We start from the raw sequence: 18,989 nt of genomic DNA on the forward strand, positions 1-18,989 counted from the left end.
TACATACAAGTCTACCAAACGCTGGATCCTTGCCAGAGAAACTATTTTTGTATTTTAAAACATTATTGTCAGTGGATGAGACAAAGGTAGTAACAACCTCTAACTTTTTCTTCTTCCTCTCATGCAACGTGTGCTCCTTTGTTCACAGCCATCTAGTACCTGACCAGGTAAAGCAACAGGCAATAGCCAGAAATCACTCCAGGGTCATGGGAGCCCTGCCCAAGCCCTCACTCTTCCTTCCATACTTCTTTGTAGCTTTCACATAATGGAACCTAGCATATCAGCATGTGATAGATGCCAATTTTAATGGAACAAACCAACCTATTTCTGGCTTTTCAAATATGCTTTCTCACAAACAGACATTTCTAAAACTGGATACAAATCAGAATTAAAAACTGGTTATAAAAAACAACTTTTCAGTTGGTGTAACTGCTCTAAAATAAAATACAACATTTTCAGAGGTAAAAGAAGTTATAATATTTACAGGGCTCTTTCTGATTCTCATTGCCACTATGATTCAGGCTTTATTGAAATAATTTATGACTTAATTCCAAAAAGGAAACAAACCAGTACGGAGTTGATAGAAGAGGGGAACAGATGAATGCTGAAGTGCAACTGGGGACAGGGAAGAAGAGGTACAGAAATAAATGTGATCTATTTTCATGTTGCAAAATGATAGACTGGCTATGTAAGTGAAGAACCTTTGTAATTTATTTGCCTTATTGAAATGCAAAATACTTGATGTCTTTAGTGAACAGAAAGGGAAAGTAACAAAGGTATTTCAGGAGGGAAGAGCCATATATTGAAAATAACTGGCAAAAACAATCTTAGCAGATGTATTTTGTATAGGTTTTCAAGGGAATACCTGGAAAATGTTGTGAACCAATTTTTTTTTTAATACTTTAATGTAAAAAATAAAGTAATACTTCACATTCAATTAATTCAGCCTTTCATGCCTTTTGAAATTTTACCTAAATATCTAAATAATAACTTACTATTTTGCTTATAAATAAAGCATTAGAACAGAACAATGGAAAAAAAACAAAGGGGGGGGAAGAACGAACTTCAAAACTCAAGCAGTTTGCAGTTTTTGGCCTAAAAAAAAATTCACAAAAAATAATATGCATAAACTACATCCTTTGGCAAATTAAAAGAAACATACTTTATCCTATTAAGCATCAGAAAGGACCACAAGTCCAAACCCTGGCAGGAGAAGGGAACCTGGCTTTACAGTACTATGCCATATCCAAAAGTAACATTCTCCAGGGCAGGAAACCCATTATCTACTGCTAGATATTATCCACTCACTAAGAAGTGTCTTTATTTTCCCCGTTCCGATCTTGCCTGCAACTTCTGCATAAAAATTGAAGTGTGAATTGAACGCAGTGTGCATCAACAGAAGCACGATGTTTTTCAGTCAAAGAAATTATTTCACCTATTACAATGTAGCTAGATAAAAGGATTAATCTTGCACTGTTATGCTGCTTAGAAAGCCACCTTAATCTAGCAGGCAGGAAAAAATAGCTATAATTACTCTTAGATATAGAGCTAACAAGTAAAACAGAACATTTACAAAACATTTGGAGATACGGGCAATGAGGCAGTTAACTGTAAATCCTAATTATATGAGAGTTGTGTTATAAGGTTTTATCTGACAGGTTAGTCACTCAAATACAAGGACTAAACTGATACAAAGTCTGTTTCCTGAAGATTAGTTTGTAATGAAAATAGCTAAACATAGAATAGCTACCTGGCACTTTCATACTGTTTCACAGTCAATAATGTATCCTCAATTGTTTTATTCACCAATGTATTCACACTGGCAATGAAAAAGTTAATAGCCCCGAGAAGAGTTTCTCCATTTTTAGCTAGAAGTTTCTGCGTATCTGCATTGTAGCCAAACTCCTCCTATAAGCAAAAAGCAGAAAAAACAAAATTGTAGATCATTTAAAATCATAACACTGATCAACAATTACATAAAAAAATACAAACACACAGATGCGGAAGTTCTGTCTCTTCTGCTTGGGTATGGTTATGATTAAACAGATATTATTTCAATACAATATTCAGTTCACAGTTTTTATGAAATCTCTCTAGCATCAGTAAAACATGGTTTACAATTTCGTTACCACGTGTGATGTTAAATCCTATTTTATGATGTGATTTTTCTGCACTCGGAAGTCTTGAATGTTACTTAAAAGTAAGTGCTAAATGTAATCTCTACATTGTCATTCAGCAGAGTTTTAATCCAGCATCTCTCATGTGGTTGTCTAGGTAATGCTTTAATACCAACAGTGACACCACTACATTAAATACAGTAATATAACTAAATTCACAAGGGCACACAGCATTAATTAGCTGTTAAGTTTTATTCTTACATTCTGGAAAAGAGCACTGCAAAAAACCCCAACATCTATCACAATTTAATAGGCTGTAAATAATCGAAGAGCAGAGCATTGTAATGGATAGTAAATAAAAATTATAATGTAGCTCAGCCATAAATTTTAAAGGGACAAGGGCAAAATTATTTCCAAGGCATTTCAGTCACATTTGGATATGTGTTTGTTCATGTCTCTTTGTTAACAGCAGTGTAAGCCCTGACCAACACTGCAAAGATTTTCCTAATGCATGGATGCCAAACCAGTCCAATTATTATATTTATGTCATCCATATGGCATCTTCATATTCTGCAGATGGGAGTTCTCACAAAAGTATAATCTCTGGTTGTAATGGCTGTAAAACACACTAGGTTCATATTTGGAACTTGGTCTTTTTAAGCTTGCACACTGCCAACAACTGACTCAGAAGTGCTGTACTCTCCCAGTTTCATCTGTCTAGAACACGAATACCAAAGCCAAATGATATTTCATATTAACGACTTCATGAGGGTAAGGCTAATGGGCAATGGTAAGGGAAGAATCCTCTAGAAAAGGAGGTGCAGTGTGGAGGTGAGCAATTTGAAAATTTGAAGAAGAAGAAAAGAGGAAGAAAACTTAGGGAAAGTTTTCATGAGCTAAGCCCTGTAAACACAGCTAGAGATCTGTTGCCTTTGCTTTGCACAGCTGCTTGGGTGGCAAAAGCAGTCAGCCAAATCACTACAGACCTTCCTGAAATCAAAAAATAGTCTTTTTCAGCTGGTTTTGCCCTAACATTGCCAGCTACACAGTAACACAAGTGCTAGCACAGGGAAGAAATAGGAGCATACACGCAGAGACAACAGCAGTAGGACTGCCCCTTTCAGCAGTGTTTAGTCCCATCTCTTTCCCCTCCTGCAGGCAAGACTACAATTAGTTTTCCAGTTGGTCCTCTGACCCAGATCATCACAGACCCAAACGAGCAACACTACCAATTCAAAGGAGGGGGGTAAGAAGGATGGGACTGCAGTACTAAGAAACATGCTAGCCACCAAAATCATCCTTCTACTGGTTCATACAGTTTCATATAACAACTTTCGAGTTTCATCCATGACCTCTGCAGATACGTCTTATGAAACAGACAGGAAATCCTTTCTGTATCAAGAGTTTACACTCAGTTCATACTCTATGCATAGGTCAATTAAAATTGGAATTCATCTGTCTATATAATTAGAGGCACATGAGCCTGGAACTAGGAGTTATCTTTGTATCCAAAACAGAAACAGCAAAACATTCACATTAAGTAATACCTCTGCAGATACCACATTAAGATGTCATTTTGTTAACATGTATAAAATAAGAAATATTACCTTAAGAAGTGGTAAGGGGTTTGTTTTTGTTCTTTTAAACTTATATACTGTTATCACGTTAAACATTAAAGACTAACTGTTCAGAAATTTTACTTTTAGTCTTGTACAAGTTTTAGAGGCAACAATGCTATCCAAACATCCAAGAAGAATAGGCCAGGCTACAGATGGTAATACAGTACAGATTAAACAAAGGGGAAACACAAAAAGGAAAGAGACAAACATCAGGCAAGTCTCCAAGAGGCAAAGGTTAGATAACTTTTATTACAGCAGCAGAAACCTTTATTTGATTTGCATCAACAGCCCCATTCAATAATCTACACAAGAGATGAATGACTGAAACAAATTCCAAGACCAGTACAAGACGCTGAAAGAACCTGGAAGAACAGTATTCCCATTAGAAGTTACAAGCTATTCATGGAAAAAAAAACATTCATTAAACATGAGCATGATGCCAGATTTAATCCAAGTTTCAGAAGAAACATCCAGCTTCAGCACATACTTCATAACAATCACTAAGTTCTGCCACAAACCACATGCCCATATTTGTGTCAAGAGTAAACTGATTATTAAGAACAATTTCTTTTAGCAGATTATTTAATTTCTTAGCTTCTAGAAGTGCTCTGCTTTCACAGATTTTCATCTGTCAGGCTGTAATATTAAAAATTCCTGTACTCCAGCACAAGAGTCTCAAATTTTTTCAGCTAGCTATCAGTTAAGGTTCCTCTGTGCAAGCATGAACTCCACCTCCTCCCTTAAAACTCAATGGGAATAGACAATCATAAAAAGGGAGAAAATAAACAGAGGTTTTAAGTTTAATAATCACAAAGGTAATTTGTGCTGTTTCAGCAGCTAAGTTACAGGGAATCATGAAGCCCCTTAATACTGGTTTTCCAAAGGATCAGTAGCAGTATCAAACTGCTTTAACTTTAGAAGTACAGAACAATCAATACAGAAGAAAGCCAGCTACTATGTTTTGTACGCAACATCTACCTCCTCTCTCCTTACAGCAGACAGTTTTATTGTCAGCAACAAAAAGTGCCAGTGTTACATAAACTTCTAAACCAAGGAATCATAACAACCCAAATCCAGATATCTAAAGATTGCCTCTCTTGCTCAGAAACTCCAAGCAATCTGTAAGAATACAGGTTAGTCTTATTAGTAGCAAAATTCTGATTAAAAAAGGACTTTGAGATGAAATCTCAATGCTTGAATATGCTACAGAAAAATAATTTACTCGCATTCAATGTGCACAAGTGAAGTAATATGCCCTATTCTACTTAACTCCCAGGCATATTCCCCAAAGACATCCTGTAATTGAAATGACGTAACACTCTAGAACACTTTGATGACATTTCATTAGAAGCAAAATGAATAGTAAAATGCATTTTTCTACACAAAGGAAAGTTGTCAGATCTTGAGTCTAACCATCAACTAAAGGCAAACATTTAAGAAACAATAAAGAACTACAGTAATTTCAGTCATTTCCTACAGTTTTAAGTGAATTACATAAGCTTTTAACACAGCATATAATGTATTGTTAACTACACTGTTTAGAAAAATAGCTGCTAACTACTATATACCCTGCACGAGTCAATTAGGCTCATCTTCACCTCTGCCATTTTATTTTTTAACACTATAAAAGTCTTACATGAAGTTCCAATGATTTCAAACTCAGGTCAGCAAATGCATCTCCAAGTTGCCTTTGGGTCTGTACCATCTGGAAGAGTTGTGTGGACAGCGTCTGTGCCAGTTTCAAGATATTTTCATATTTTTTTTTGTTATCTCTCAATATATCTATCTGAGCTTCTAGTTCCAGATCTACTGTTCTTGAGCCACGACCCAATTTTTCAGAGATGATCTGACGTGTACACTGGAGGAAAAAAAATTAAATTATAAAGAATCAAGTATATTCAAGACAACACAGCATACACCCATTTTCAGCTTCAAGGGACATATAATTACACACAATTCTTTCACAATCACCCCTCCCAATATAAGTTTGCACAACAAACTGAAAAAACAACACACTCTTTAGAAGTTTATCAGGACTCAGCAAGAACAGTTGGACAAGTCTCAACTCCTACTAAGATGAATATTCAAGTTAACAAATCAAGAGCGTAACTAATTGTTTCTCAAGTAAAAGAACTCTTATCTCTTTTTAGGTTTGGTGAATCTCATTAAGTTAAAAGAAGCAACTTAGACCACTGCATTAAAGTCAGTTAATGGGAGTATTACTAGTTCTGCATAAAAATACCTAGTTAGCGATATTTTGGGCTTCGTCTACCAATCATCCAATTTCAGATCATCCACGTTATGTTTTCCAAAAATGTTATTTTTGGGGTTTATTTGGGGGGGAGGTAAGGAGGTGGTGGTTTTCAGCATGTTTTTTTAAAAACTGACTGGGAAACTGGGAACTCCTACTGAGAAATATGTAAAACTATTAAAATGCATTTCTCATTATTTACACATCTATAAAATGGAGCTGATTGTCTCAGAAAGAATTACTATTTCTTTTCTGTTGCAAGTCAAATTCTTAACAGATTTGCAGTTCATTAACACAGTGAGCAGAAAACGTGCTCTTACAAGGCTGTAGACACTTTCACCCAGCAAACGGCTGTGACAGCTGAGGCTGCTACCACATTCCACTTATTTGCGACACCTTCTCTGCCAGACATTTGAGCCCAACTTGGCAGCGAGCCTCGCAAGATGCACATTGGGGTTTCCCTTGACTGCGACATAGGAGAAGCCATTTGCAAAGCAGATGTGTAGCAAAGCCATACAATGGCAGGAATTATTTACTGTTAAAGTAAGTTACTTGAAGTTAATCTGTGGTCCCAAGAGGTGAAGAGACAACCAAGTTACACATATGAAGAATTACTGCTAGAAACAGAATTACAAGTAAACCTAGTTAGTAGTCAAGGCCACAACTACTCTGAAGGGACGTAATCTAAGTGCAAAGCTGCTATTTGGTTAGGTGAAATAATGCTCAAGCTTATCTTATATCACATTCCCCAAATAAATTACATCACTGGATTTCCCAGGGTTTCCAAATTCAAGGACTTTAGTTTAATCCAGTCTTTACTTATGTCCAAAGGAGATACACTTTTAACCTGCTAGAACTTTTATGTCCTTTCAAAACTTAATAGACAAACACAGGAAAGACTCAAGAATGATCAGGCAGAACGACTTGGTCATAACTCGTAAGATTTAGATTGGAAGGTACTGACTATTTGGGCTACTTCATTAGATTCAACCCATTAACAAGAAAGAGCACAGCTAATCTAAGAGACATTTGTCTGTCAAGAATCAGAAATTTGGGAGAGCATAACAAATCATATCAACACAGAACACAACTTTACTACCAAAGTCTGCAACAGAAATTACAAAATAGAGCTTAGCAATGAGTGTGATCAGAGCATAAATAAGCATTTCACTAGGAACTATGGAATTGATGGACAAATTTTGGGTGTTTTCCAAAAAAGCTGAGACACAAACACACACCTATGGAAATGCAAGAGAAAAATCTGAATCATAGAAGGCAAAATTTTTGGAAGCAAGAATAAATTATGAAGGAAGGAATTATTTTCAGCCAAGGAGTATTTACTTCAGAAGTTACAGCAAAACACCTAAAAAACCCAGCACTGGCAAGTGAGAAAAACTAGTACTTTGAAAGACTTATACTGCATACTTTTTTAAACTGAGATGTAGCTAAAGATAAAGTCAGATCCCTAAAGAAGTTCCTAACAGCAAGTTTCACCACTAACTCCACTTGCAGATTAATGTCTGGTACATTGAATGGCACAGCTTTCAGCTCAGAGGGGTTCAACTGCTGACTTCCCTCCACTAACCATTTACTCCTGCATCTTCTAATCTATGATCAGTTAGCTATTACGAGATAAGGAAGAGGCTTCTTCCCACGACCTTCCTAAAGGGAAGGAAAGCAAGCCAGTATGTCCACAAACTGAAAAACTGTCCTTAATCAAATCAAATATGGTTTTTGTATGTAGCCTATAATAAAGTGTTTTCAAATGTATGCCATCTCCAGGGACATTTGCATAATGCTCCCTCAACTCAGAATGAATTAATAAGCTCTCTCTGAACAATCCTATTTCTCCAAAAAAGTCGTACAACAAGTCAGTATGGGACTCTAGAAAGATCATAACTGACCTATCTCCTTAGGCATATTTGGGAAACAACTTAAAGCTTATAGATTTCAAAAAAACAGATTCATTTAGTTTTCTGAAAGTGCTAGTCTCTGTTTGCTATGCCACAACTGGTGGGATTCTGGATTTCAGGGAGCGGGAGGTTTCAGCCAAGAAAGAAATCTAAAAATCAAGACTTTGCAAAGACTACAGCCAAAGAAATAATGTTCTAAACAAGGATCTGAGACCACTTTTCCTAGTATTTTTCACTAGTCCTCTGGCTATTGCTTCACATAAGTGGGTTTGCAATCACTCTGCAATTGAGACATTGGGATTTTTTTGGTTTTGTTTTCTAAACCAAGGCACCAAAAAGAGAGAATAAGGTCAAGCCTTATCCTATTTAGTTGTGGTATAGCAGGTTCAATCTCAGGAGCCAATGTTTCTTAAACAGACAGAGAATTTTAAAGAATAGCTTCAGATAAATAGCATGTATTCTGAGTGGATCACAGCATGCTCCAGGAGTAGCTGACAGACTTCTGCAGTTGCTACAAAATTTAGATTACAAGAAAAGTAGAAATTCTAAAAGCCACTTAATTAGACATAGAAAAGATGCAAACTTCTGATTCTAACACAAATACCAGCATAAGCATTTACTAGTGGGTAGAATGTCTCCACCCCTGCTTCCTGTCCTCACTGGGGAGAAAGTCCTTATCTGGACTTAAGAACACTGGAGGGATTCAGACCTGTGTTTTACAAGGGAATTTCTTCCACAGATTCTTCATTTCTTCATGGTTTGATGTAGATCCCACTGATGCACAATGCACCTGTCCACACCTCTGTTGTTCAAGTTGCAGGCATAACAAAAAGCTATTTTTCAAAACTGGTCTTTGTTTAAAACTCCTGATAGTGATGTATTCCCTGACAATTGTTCCTTACCTTATGGCTTTTTAATGAGAGTCACTTCTGGCAAACTGGTGTGCTTTAAGCACCTTTTCTTTATTCTTTTGTTATTATTTTAATTTCATCAAATCCCAACTGATCACAAAGAAGCACCACACAAGAGTAAAACACACATGAATTGAACCAACAATTCCAACACTAAGAAAAAACAATCAGCCAAGACAGAACAAAAACATCAGAACAGTGATTAACAAGTATGGAACTTGTAGATGGGCCTGACTTCTTCCCATCAGCTAAAATTTTATTGAACCAGCAATCAACTGAAAGATAGCAAAAAGATTAAATTACAAGCATTAGTGCTGAAATCTGTACATTCTGGATGTTGAAGGGGACATTAGAAACAGAACATTCTTTACCTTGTTAAATCAATAATACCTATGACAGATTTTCGACTTAAAACCAGGGATTTACAAAGGCTTACAAAGAATGCTACACTTGGAAGAAACCTAAGCCTTCCCTGTGCATTCTTGCTTATGCTCACTGCAACAACAGATTACTTTCATAGAGCAGTACAATATTTTGAAAGCTTTAGTCTGATCTAGTAGCAAACTAATTTCTAAAATACATACATACACACACACACAAACATATGTCTGCATACCTTGTAAGTGTTTAGACTCCACTTTCTCACCAATTCCAGTTTCTCCATTGCTGGATTCTTTACTTCATCTGCTAACACAACAGGTCCACTTTTCTGCTGAGCTCTGCCCCCTATGTCAGACACAAAGCAAATCTTCAAGGCCTTGTTGGTTTTTTTTAAGGGATTAATAGCAGGTATGGAAGATTTGTGCAACTGCACATGCAAAAGCAGAGCAAGGTGACAGTAAGAACTTAAGACACATATGCAAATTTTAAAAATCAATTCCAGAAATAAATAGTTATTTTAAAACTGATATAAAGCATGTATATCTCAGTATTTCATGTAGTAATAGGCTGAATAAAACTTACCTGAATGCAGAGACTTTTACTAACCAACCTTAAAACAGCTTTTGAGACATGTTTATTACTTAATCTATGTTTTAAAATTCCAACAGTTGAACACCCTCTTGGATTTAGCCAATGTAGAAGTCTATTTACAACCTGCAGATCATTAAATGAAAATTACCGGCATATAAAAACTGTTGTCACAGAGTACAACTAATAAATTTCAAAACAGATTTTTTTTATCTTTTCCAGTGAACATCATCCTTTCCAGAAGATGTGTTCAGCCAATATTTAACTTATTTATTTCAGCTTTATTAGCTCATTGTATTAAGAATAATTAATTCTACAAGCCACCAGTCACCACTATACTGTTTGTATACAAACAGCAAAAAAGAAAAGATTTAAAGCAACAAATTAAAATATCTAGGGCCAATCACCACACATTAATTGCCAATACTTAGCATTTCCAAGCTAGTATAGTTATCACGTGGATTCTAAGTTTTAAAATTGAAAAAATATTTCCTAGTGTCCTAAATAGTAAGAACTGCAAAGCACTACTTTTTAAGCAACATTTTTATTTATTCATGTACAATTTTGACTACTCCTGCCTCTAATCCCTACTGCTACTTACAGTCACCTTAGCCTTGCCAGGCTAAGTAAGAGTTTGGAAAAAAGCCTATACAGATGCCTCAAGATACTCCTTTAGCATCAAGCTCTACAATGTTCTTTATGTCTTCAAAATGCTGTGCAAACATTAAGTAATTAATCCTCTCAACACCCTTATGAGGTAACTGAATAGGTTTTCTCCTTTTATATAGGAGGAAACAGACAAAGATGTTAAGTAATTTGCCCATAGGCACAAAATGAGTCAAGTGACAAAGCCTAGTTTGGGTGTTGTGAATTCCTAATGGCCACGTCATACTCTATTCTACTGGAATATGTGATCATTTTGGCAAAAAATGCCAAAAGTTTCAGCTTTAACCTAAATAGAAGATTTTGGTTACTCCCATTTTAGCTACTGTTTGTTAGTATTAATATTTAGTAACTATTTTTTAAATTTTATAGAGCAAAAAGCAGCATACAGAAAGGAAAGCAGAGGTTACTTTGTGAACTGTTAAAAGCCAGAAATGAGAGCCACCAAAAATCCCAGAAGTTATATTTCCAACTAACAGTACATCAAATTATTAGCGACACAGAGGAGTTAGTACAGTGTCAGCAGAGACAAGGGCATTATCCATTCAGTGCTATGATACCTGTGGGAATAATTAAATCACAACCTTGTCCAGCCAGTCTGCTAGCTGCTGCACTGCTAGGAGATATAACAGATGATTTGGGTGATGCTGAGGAACCTGAAAAGGGGACATATTTAACCATGAAAATCCATCATCTTCCCTTAGAAGGCAATGTGCACTTTTACACACATAGATAGGTTTTTCTTTCAAAACAAAGAAACATTTGCTTCAGCAACACACTAAATAGAAGCATTCACAGAAAAGTTGCTGGAATTTCTGATGGAAATGCTTTTTAAGTGGTGCAGCTGTTCATGTGAACTACTCCAAGTTTTCATGATTTAATCTTTTTCTCTAGGTCATGATGCCAAACTTTTTTGGTTTTTTTTGTACGAGTAATCAAAATACAACAGCTTCATCAGTAAAGTATATACTATCAACAGAAAATTCCATGAAAGGTTGTTATATATATAGCTTCCACAGCTGAAACCTCCTTTTTAAGGTCTAGGTAGATTTCACTCTGCACTGTCACTGAATGGTACTCATAGCATTAAGGCATGAAGTAAGCTCTGAAATCTGTGCCAATTTCAGATATACTTGATTAACATCTGCTCCTATGTCTGTGTAAATACACAGCAATAAGCTATGCCGAAGATCATATGAGCCATTAGCTGTTAAGGTGTGTAATCTCCTTCCCAAAAGAAAGATTTTACAGCACTTGCTTGTTCTCTTTAAAAAAAACAAACCCAACTTTAAATGACCTGCACCACGTGTGTTCTCTAAGCTGTTTTAGGATTATGATTTTCAGAGCTTTGCAACTCTTTCATATCACATAAATGTGAAGTGGCATTCTTAAGAAGTTTTCAGGATTTAAAAACCAAATAAACAAACTAGCTTCTTCTCTGTAGTGATGAGTAATCATGATATTGTGGGGGAGCTTTCATTGCTTTTGCTGAGAAATTCTGTGATGCTTCAGGGCTGACAGTGTGCTGGAGGAAAACAAAATCAAACCTAAACTTTAGCAGTTTCAGAAAAATTTAGTTATTAGTAACACCAAAAATATCACTCAAAGTAACCGAATCGACAATCAGCTTTTGCCTTTTAAACATACTATAAAGCACTACTAACATGAGGTACAATTAACCCAATTATTTGAATCCAATTGCACAGAAAAGACGAGATTGAAAGATAGCTCTCTTGTTGTGTTCTTCTGTAGCGATACATTGCATAAGAGCTGCAACTGGATTCATCCAGGCATAAAAGTTTGACTGCAAGATCCTGCTAAAGGCCTAAAGACTGAATCACTTTCAGCAAGCGAGCTAAGACAAGCAGTTAAAAAATCCTTATCATTTGACAGAGTATTAATGCAGCCTTATGCATGCTTCATCATACAACATCCCCCAAATTCTAAAAGCCCTTCCCCTCCAGTACTGTCTACTTTGCATCCAAAATGAAGCCCTGATAAGGACACTCTAACAGAAAATAGAATTTTTAGAAATACAGCAATCATTCCACTTTTGTCCATAGTTTCATAAGAAGCTTTACTTTCTACCACTTCTCTCTCTCAGATTTGGTTAGAGCATTAGGAAAAATCTGAAGAAATTATCCTTGGAGGAAAACTGTGATATCTAAAGTGTTCAAAATTACATGTCCAAAGCTCATCATTTGTGTACGTAACTTACTACGGAACATTTAGATTTCAAACGTATCAGTGTAGCTTGAAACACATCTTAGACACTTTTCCCTTTACAGGCTAATACACTTAACAGCTGCAACAGTTATGCTGCTAATAGAATACAAAAAGGCAAGAATGGTGAGCAGTATGCCATCTGCCCAGTTTTTAGCTAGATATTTTACTAATTTCAAAGACTTAAAGAAACCACAGTATTCGCTTTGTAATATATGTAAAGTACAGTATGTAAATCACTGTTTTCATAAGCACAGCATTTTACCAAACAGGAAATGAAGCAAAATGTAAATTAAATCTATGACAACAAAGAGACTTATTTTCACAGCTGCTCATTTGAGATCATTTCAAACCTTTCAAATTCAGAAACTGTCAAAGCTACATAATTCATTAAAATATCACTTTCACATACTGTATCATGGCACTCCATTGTTTTTAGACAGATGGGAAACACTGACATTACTGGCTTGTTTATGACTTTGCATTTCTCATTGTTTAATACTAGCTTAGATTCTCTAAAACATACATTAATTCTTGCATAGTGAATTAAATATTAATAAACTAAAATCCTTCTGCTATAAACAACTGCAACTCTGCGCTGAGAAAATACGAGAACAGACACTTTTTCAGTAGGTACTCCCTGGAAAAAGAGACCCAAAGCATTATCACTCCTAACAACAATACATTAAAGTAATATAGGCACTATAACAAAAAAAGGAGAGACAAGTCTCAGGGGCAATAAAGAAGAATTCCACTCGTTAATCTGCTCCAAGTAAGTGAACTGTGTATCAAGAAATCAGTAACTCTCCAGTTACGTTTCAAATCAGAACAATACCTGCAACATTTAAAGAAAACTTCAGTGCAATGTAATAGCAAAATTCTTCAGTCTGACACCATTTCAAGACGCTCAAGGACTTCCCCTCCTGTAAATGCAGACCAATTTAACACTAAGTAGTTTCCACTAGTCCCTTGACAGATACTACAAGTGTAGCATATATTGTCTATTTTAACAACCCAGCTACCAGAGAAGTTAAACAGGTTGTCACTAATGCACATCTCATTTACATTTGGTGTACATTTACACCAAAATGCTCAGAACAGCTACAGAACATTGTATTCCTGACCATAGGAAAATATGCCTAAAGGTTTTAAATTGAGAAATAAAGACAAAAAAGTAGTTACCTTTACCTGGAAATGGTCCTGCCTCAACGACTCCCTCTTTGGTGCTGTCAAAGCCATGAGATGTTATTTTCGTTTCAGAAAGTCCAAGTCCAACTGGTAATGAACGTTTCAAATCCTTGGAAATATTTGAATAAAAATGGAAAGTTAATGTTTAAAAAAAGAGAAAACTGACTCAAAAGTATTATAATGCAATTTCAGCAGCTCTCAGACAGGCAATTCTGCCTTCAGCCTGGAAAGTCTTCGCTGGTGTCATGGCATTCTACTGCGATGCACAAATAAAACATAAATGAATGAGAAACACTAAGTATAGCCTGTGTATTTATTCTAGAATTTTTCTGTCATATTGACTAACTACTAGAATGCCTTCTCTTAGAGCAGCGGTTACCAAAAACGTGGCCTGCAACATCATGTTATGTGGTCTGAAGCTGGTCCAACCAATCATATCAGTTTAATAATGTTTCCAGTTAAAAACTGATAAGGCTACAGAATGACCTAAGACTAAGAGCAGACAACATTTTACAAACCAAAAATGTGGAAGCAACTATCATAATGTTAAAGATAAAAAAAAATTATTTCACTCTAAGCAAGAAATAGCTTTAAAATTCACAGCATCCTTAACTTCTACAAATAGCACATGAATTCTCTATTTGACACAGGAGAAACAGCCAGAGGCATCACTTCAGCCGCTTCCTTATGAGCGCCTACTCTACATCACAAGTGCTCACAGCACAAAGTCGCCATTTACTTCTGTTTGCTTTTGAAACTCGTTGACTTAAAATTGCCTGAGATTACCTTGTTAAACTTTTGAGAGCTAGATTAACTACTACAACCAACTTTCATCAGGCAACTGAAGTACTCACAGAAACCCAACGCAGGCCTATCACCGAACTATGAATTCATATACCATAATTCGCATACCATCCTATTGCCCATTTTTGCTATCTTACCCACCTCTACAAATAGCTCCCAAAGGTTTCCTGGACTACATTTCCAGCCATCTCACTGAAGTTTAAGACTCTGGTGTTACGGAATATACTTAGTGCTTTAAAAAAGTTCAGGTATTCAAAGCAACTTAAAACCACTAATTCGTAAAAGTAAAATTGAGTGAACAGCTACTCTAGAAGTGAAAGCAAAAAGGTAAAATACAGTTACAAAAAATTAAGCATCAAGAAATTGGAAAACTGGCAGTTTCTGGAGTCAGGTACTCTTTTGCATCCCCTCTGCTTTCATAGAGAGGCAAAAAAGATGAAAAAGTATAGAGGAGCAATAGTGAAATTTGCAGAGAAAAACTATACATAGCTTTAAGATGTCAGTGTCTGGACATGTGCAGTAACTATTCATGATATATGCAGTGCTTTTAATTACAAAGAAAATACAACCTTTAAAATCCAATCCATGTTTGACATATTACTGTAGCTGCTTGATCCACAAACCAGAAGCAAGCTAGTACATAAGAATGATACTGCCTAGAGGCTCAGACTGTCAAGAAGTGGCTTTGGATCACATCCCCACAGATTTAGTTAGTTGTCTTTAGTTTAAGACAAACTCCTAGGAGGAGGAAAAAAGGAAGAGCTAGAAACATATGAATTCCAGCAGAATAGAATTCTTGTTGACATCAAAACCCCAGGATGTTATTGCAATCAGAGTAACAATTCTTATAGCCATACTATCACTCACGTGAACTGGCTGTTTAATAATAGATTATGCTATATTTGTGTATCTGAAGCATTATACCAAAAAAAAAAAAAAAGGAAAAATAAACAGCATGAACAACAAATAGTAGTCACATGCAGAACCTGATCTCACAAATGAAGCATATCACAACATCGGATACATACTGTTTTCAGTCTTCACAACTTACTTAACACTGGTGCTTCCATTTAAGTACTCACAGTTGGCAGTATGCTAGACAGCCTTTGCTTCAACTTAGTTTAGCTAATAGACAGAATCCATTTAACTCAAAATGTAGCAAGTCACTAGGAGCTGAAAAAGCAGAGACTTGAAAAAGGATAACCAGATTGCAGAGGAGAAGATGCACTGATTTAACAAAAAGGACATGGCATCAATTTTATTTTCCTGAAGGCACCTTGGCACGTTGTATAGTTTTCAGAAATATCTAAATCTGTAGCCGAAGAAATGTAGACAGCGAACCTGCTTAAGCATGTTCGCAATAGGAATCTAAGCAATCATCTGTATTTAAGGTTAAAATGCAGAACATCTGCTTTGTAAAGACAAAAGTTTAGATATAAACTTAAGAAATTTTACTACTGTACATTCAACCTAATTCTAATTTGAAGCTAAACATAGGCTGAACAAAGTACAGAGTTTAAGAAATCAGAATATTACAACACATCCTTCTCTTAAATAAAAACCTGACATTTGAATCATGAAAATTATTAAGATCTACAATTGTGTATATACACACATCAGGGTTTTTTACATAAATTATATATACATATGTATGTATATGTATGCAAACACACATTTGTTTGGAGAGATCTACACTTTTTTCATTGGCAAAAAGGCAAAGTTACATGTAAAGAACTGCAATCAAACCTGTTTTTAAACACCTATATTAACCAGTTGAAATATACCCTGCTGAAGAAAGATATCCTCGCATATGAATTTAAAAGAAAGATTTACCATTTGTTGATTTATACATGACCAGAATTGTCATCAAAAGTCAGTGATCATCAATACACTACCTTTTTATTGTTTATAAACATGCAAGTTACTGTTCAGTGGAGACATGCTTCTACATGTAAACTTCAATTTTTAACATGTCATTCTTGCAACTGATTGTGCTTGCTTTTTTTTTCCTTCACAAGCGTAAATAAAACAAAAAAGCTACCTGAAAATTTGTAATCATTCTGACAAAGCAATTTATCCCTTCAATAATTTACAAAGAAGGATAATTTAGAAACAGCCTTAGAGTAAGAAAAGACGTGCACAAAAAGCAGACTTTAGAGTGGTAAGAAGGCAACATAAATAGCTTTCTTTTTTGTTCCCATCAAATGTAGATTTGCTGTTATAACACAGAAAGTGAGGACAGATTACCCTACTACAATAAGATGATTATATCTTGACTACGTGTTGCTCTTCTAGCTAAGAGGATGATGATCAGAAGATCTGCTTTCAAACTCATTAAGTGATTTCCCCCCTTCTTCGTAAAAGGGAAATAAAGGCTTTAGAATTCATCAAAATTTGTTAATACATTTCAAAACCACAAATCTGTTAAGGGATCACCATCACACACAAAAAAAAGATGCTTCATTCATAATTTTCAACTCTTTGAGGCTGAAAACCATTGCACGCTAGCAAAAAAAAGTATTCTAATATTGTAACTTCACTGAGACCCAGGAGCTAGAGGTATAAAAACCCTACAACTCAGAAGATTCCCAAGAAGTCAAAGGGCTGGATTACCTATCCCATTCTCAGCCATTTAGCGTGTTAAAGGCTCAAAGAAGCAAAAGCATGAAATATAGGTACACAGAACAGCTGCACTACCTTAATTTGGTCTAGTCAAGATGGTGCAAACCTATGTTGTATAGCGCATTTAAACCACTTCAACCAATTGTTAAGATCCCATTTTAATTAGTTCAAATCACCATATTAAACTATATGTATTTTAGTAAGGTTAGCCTTATATACATGACTAATAGGGATATTAATCAGTTTATTATACAGATCATCTAGATGAACCAGTATGAATTTCTGACATATCAATCCTGTTGAGACAGCAGACACAGCAAAGAAGTCGCTCAGAATGCACGTTCATGAAGGAATGTTGGCTGAATTACAGGGCTATTTCCAGAAAAATACTTCTTATCCATGCTCTCCACAATAATCTATAATGAAGAGGGGAAAGATACCAGAACTGTATTGTTTCTCCACCAGCAGAAACTAGCTTAGCCGAAGCCAGCCTAGCTGAAGCTAGCCTAGCCGAAGCTTAGTAGATGCTCAGTACGAGATTAGTAGATGCTCAGTACGAGCTTAGCAGCAGCTGGCTTAGCAAAAGTGCAGTCAAAGCTTACTACGAGCTTCCTTAGTCAAAGCTTACTAAGAGCTTAGTCGCTCAGTCGAAGCTTACCTACTTACCTAGTCCAAACTTACCTACTTACCTAGTCCAAACTTACCAGAAACTAAGAAACAAGCAAACAACATTGTATTAATTTCTTAGTTATGTCAGTCCGTTACTAATGCATGACTAAGCATTATCTTTTGCTTAGTGTCAATAGTAAGTTTAAAAGTCATGGTTTTACTTGCTTTTACTACCTTGAATAAAGGTATTTTAAAAACCCCACAGCACTAGCTAGTTCAAGGAGTCCTTTAAAAGCGGAGCAACTAAACTGGGAACAATTATATGCTCATTTATTTTTTAATGATGGATGACATTTTAAATGTCACTTAAACTACTTAAGTTACCTTTAGGAAAAATTTGCAACACATCTTATTGTAAAGTTCACAGTTTAAAGTTTTAAAGATTACGAGTCCCATGAAACAAAATGTTATGTAGATAGACATAACATCCATCCAGTAAGATAACTGGCTCTGAACTTTAACTTCTTACCCTAATTCGTGTGGCAAGTGTAGCTCCTTGTACATATTCAGGATTTTCTTCTTCTCTTTGCCCTATTATATCTCTCATTCCTATCTTCCATGAATTAAGCCACTAGATCCTCACATCAGTATAAATTCAAACATAAAAATAAATGGGAGGAGAGCTGAAGGCTTTAATCTATGCTGAAGTGGCAAACAATGGACTGACACATTTGTTCTATTCTCCAATATATTGCTCTTCACTCAGAAGACCTTTTCTTCTGCTACATCCCTTTTGACTTACCTAATGTCATACTACAATCCAGTTTTAAATTAGTTTCGCTTCTATTCTCATCATTAACATTAATATTTTGGGGGTTTAAGACTGCATGAAGCAGACCACTTGCCAACAAAAAGAAAGACTGGTCTTTTTTGTGTCATCTCCTAAAAACAGTTTCTAGAACTGACACACAGGAATATATTTTAAATCAGTCTACATTAATTAAAATACAATTGCCCAAAGTAAAATCTAACTATGCCAGTTAACATAGCAAAACCGAAGAGATTAACTCAGATGTTTCAGGTAGAATGTGAATGACAAG

At 35.6% G+C, this 18,989-nt stretch overlaps 1 protein-coding gene across 5 annotated transcripts in view; it reads right to left on the reverse strand.

Annotated features, from left to right (window-relative positions):
- ARFIP1 (ADP-ribosylation factor interacting protein 1) overlaps nucleotides 1–18,989 on the reverse strand; it is a 39,689-nt gene that overhangs the window by 11,238 nt on the left and 9,462 nt on the right. The window contains exons 3-7 of one of the 5 annotated variants that reach the window (XM_009573212.1): nucleotides 13,849–13,963; nucleotides 11,004–11,099; nucleotides 9,428–9,537; nucleotides 5,373–5,594; nucleotides 1,751–1,908 (exon numbers count right to left, since the gene is read on the reverse strand). In XM_009573212.1, the coding sequence (XP_009571507.1) occupies nucleotides 1,751–1,908; nucleotides 5,373–5,594; nucleotides 9,428–9,537; nucleotides 11,004–11,099; nucleotides 13,849–13,963 (701 nt within the window). The remainder of the gene's footprint in view (nucleotides 1–1,750; nucleotides 1,909–5,372; nucleotides 5,595–9,427; nucleotides 9,538–11,003; nucleotides 11,100–13,848; nucleotides 13,964–18,989) is intronic. The other 4 variants (XM_009573215.1, XM_009573213.1, XM_009573217.1 and 1 more) reach the window with 4 other exon arrangements.

Source organism: Fulmarus glacialis, unplaced genomic scaffold (assembly GCF_000690835.1).
Source record: "Fulmarus glacialis isolate BGI_N327 unplaced genomic scaffold, ASM69083v1 Scaffold46022, whole genome shotgun sequence".
NCBI lineage: Eukaryota > Metazoa > Chordata > Aves > Procellariiformes > Procellariidae > Fulmarus > Fulmarus glacialis.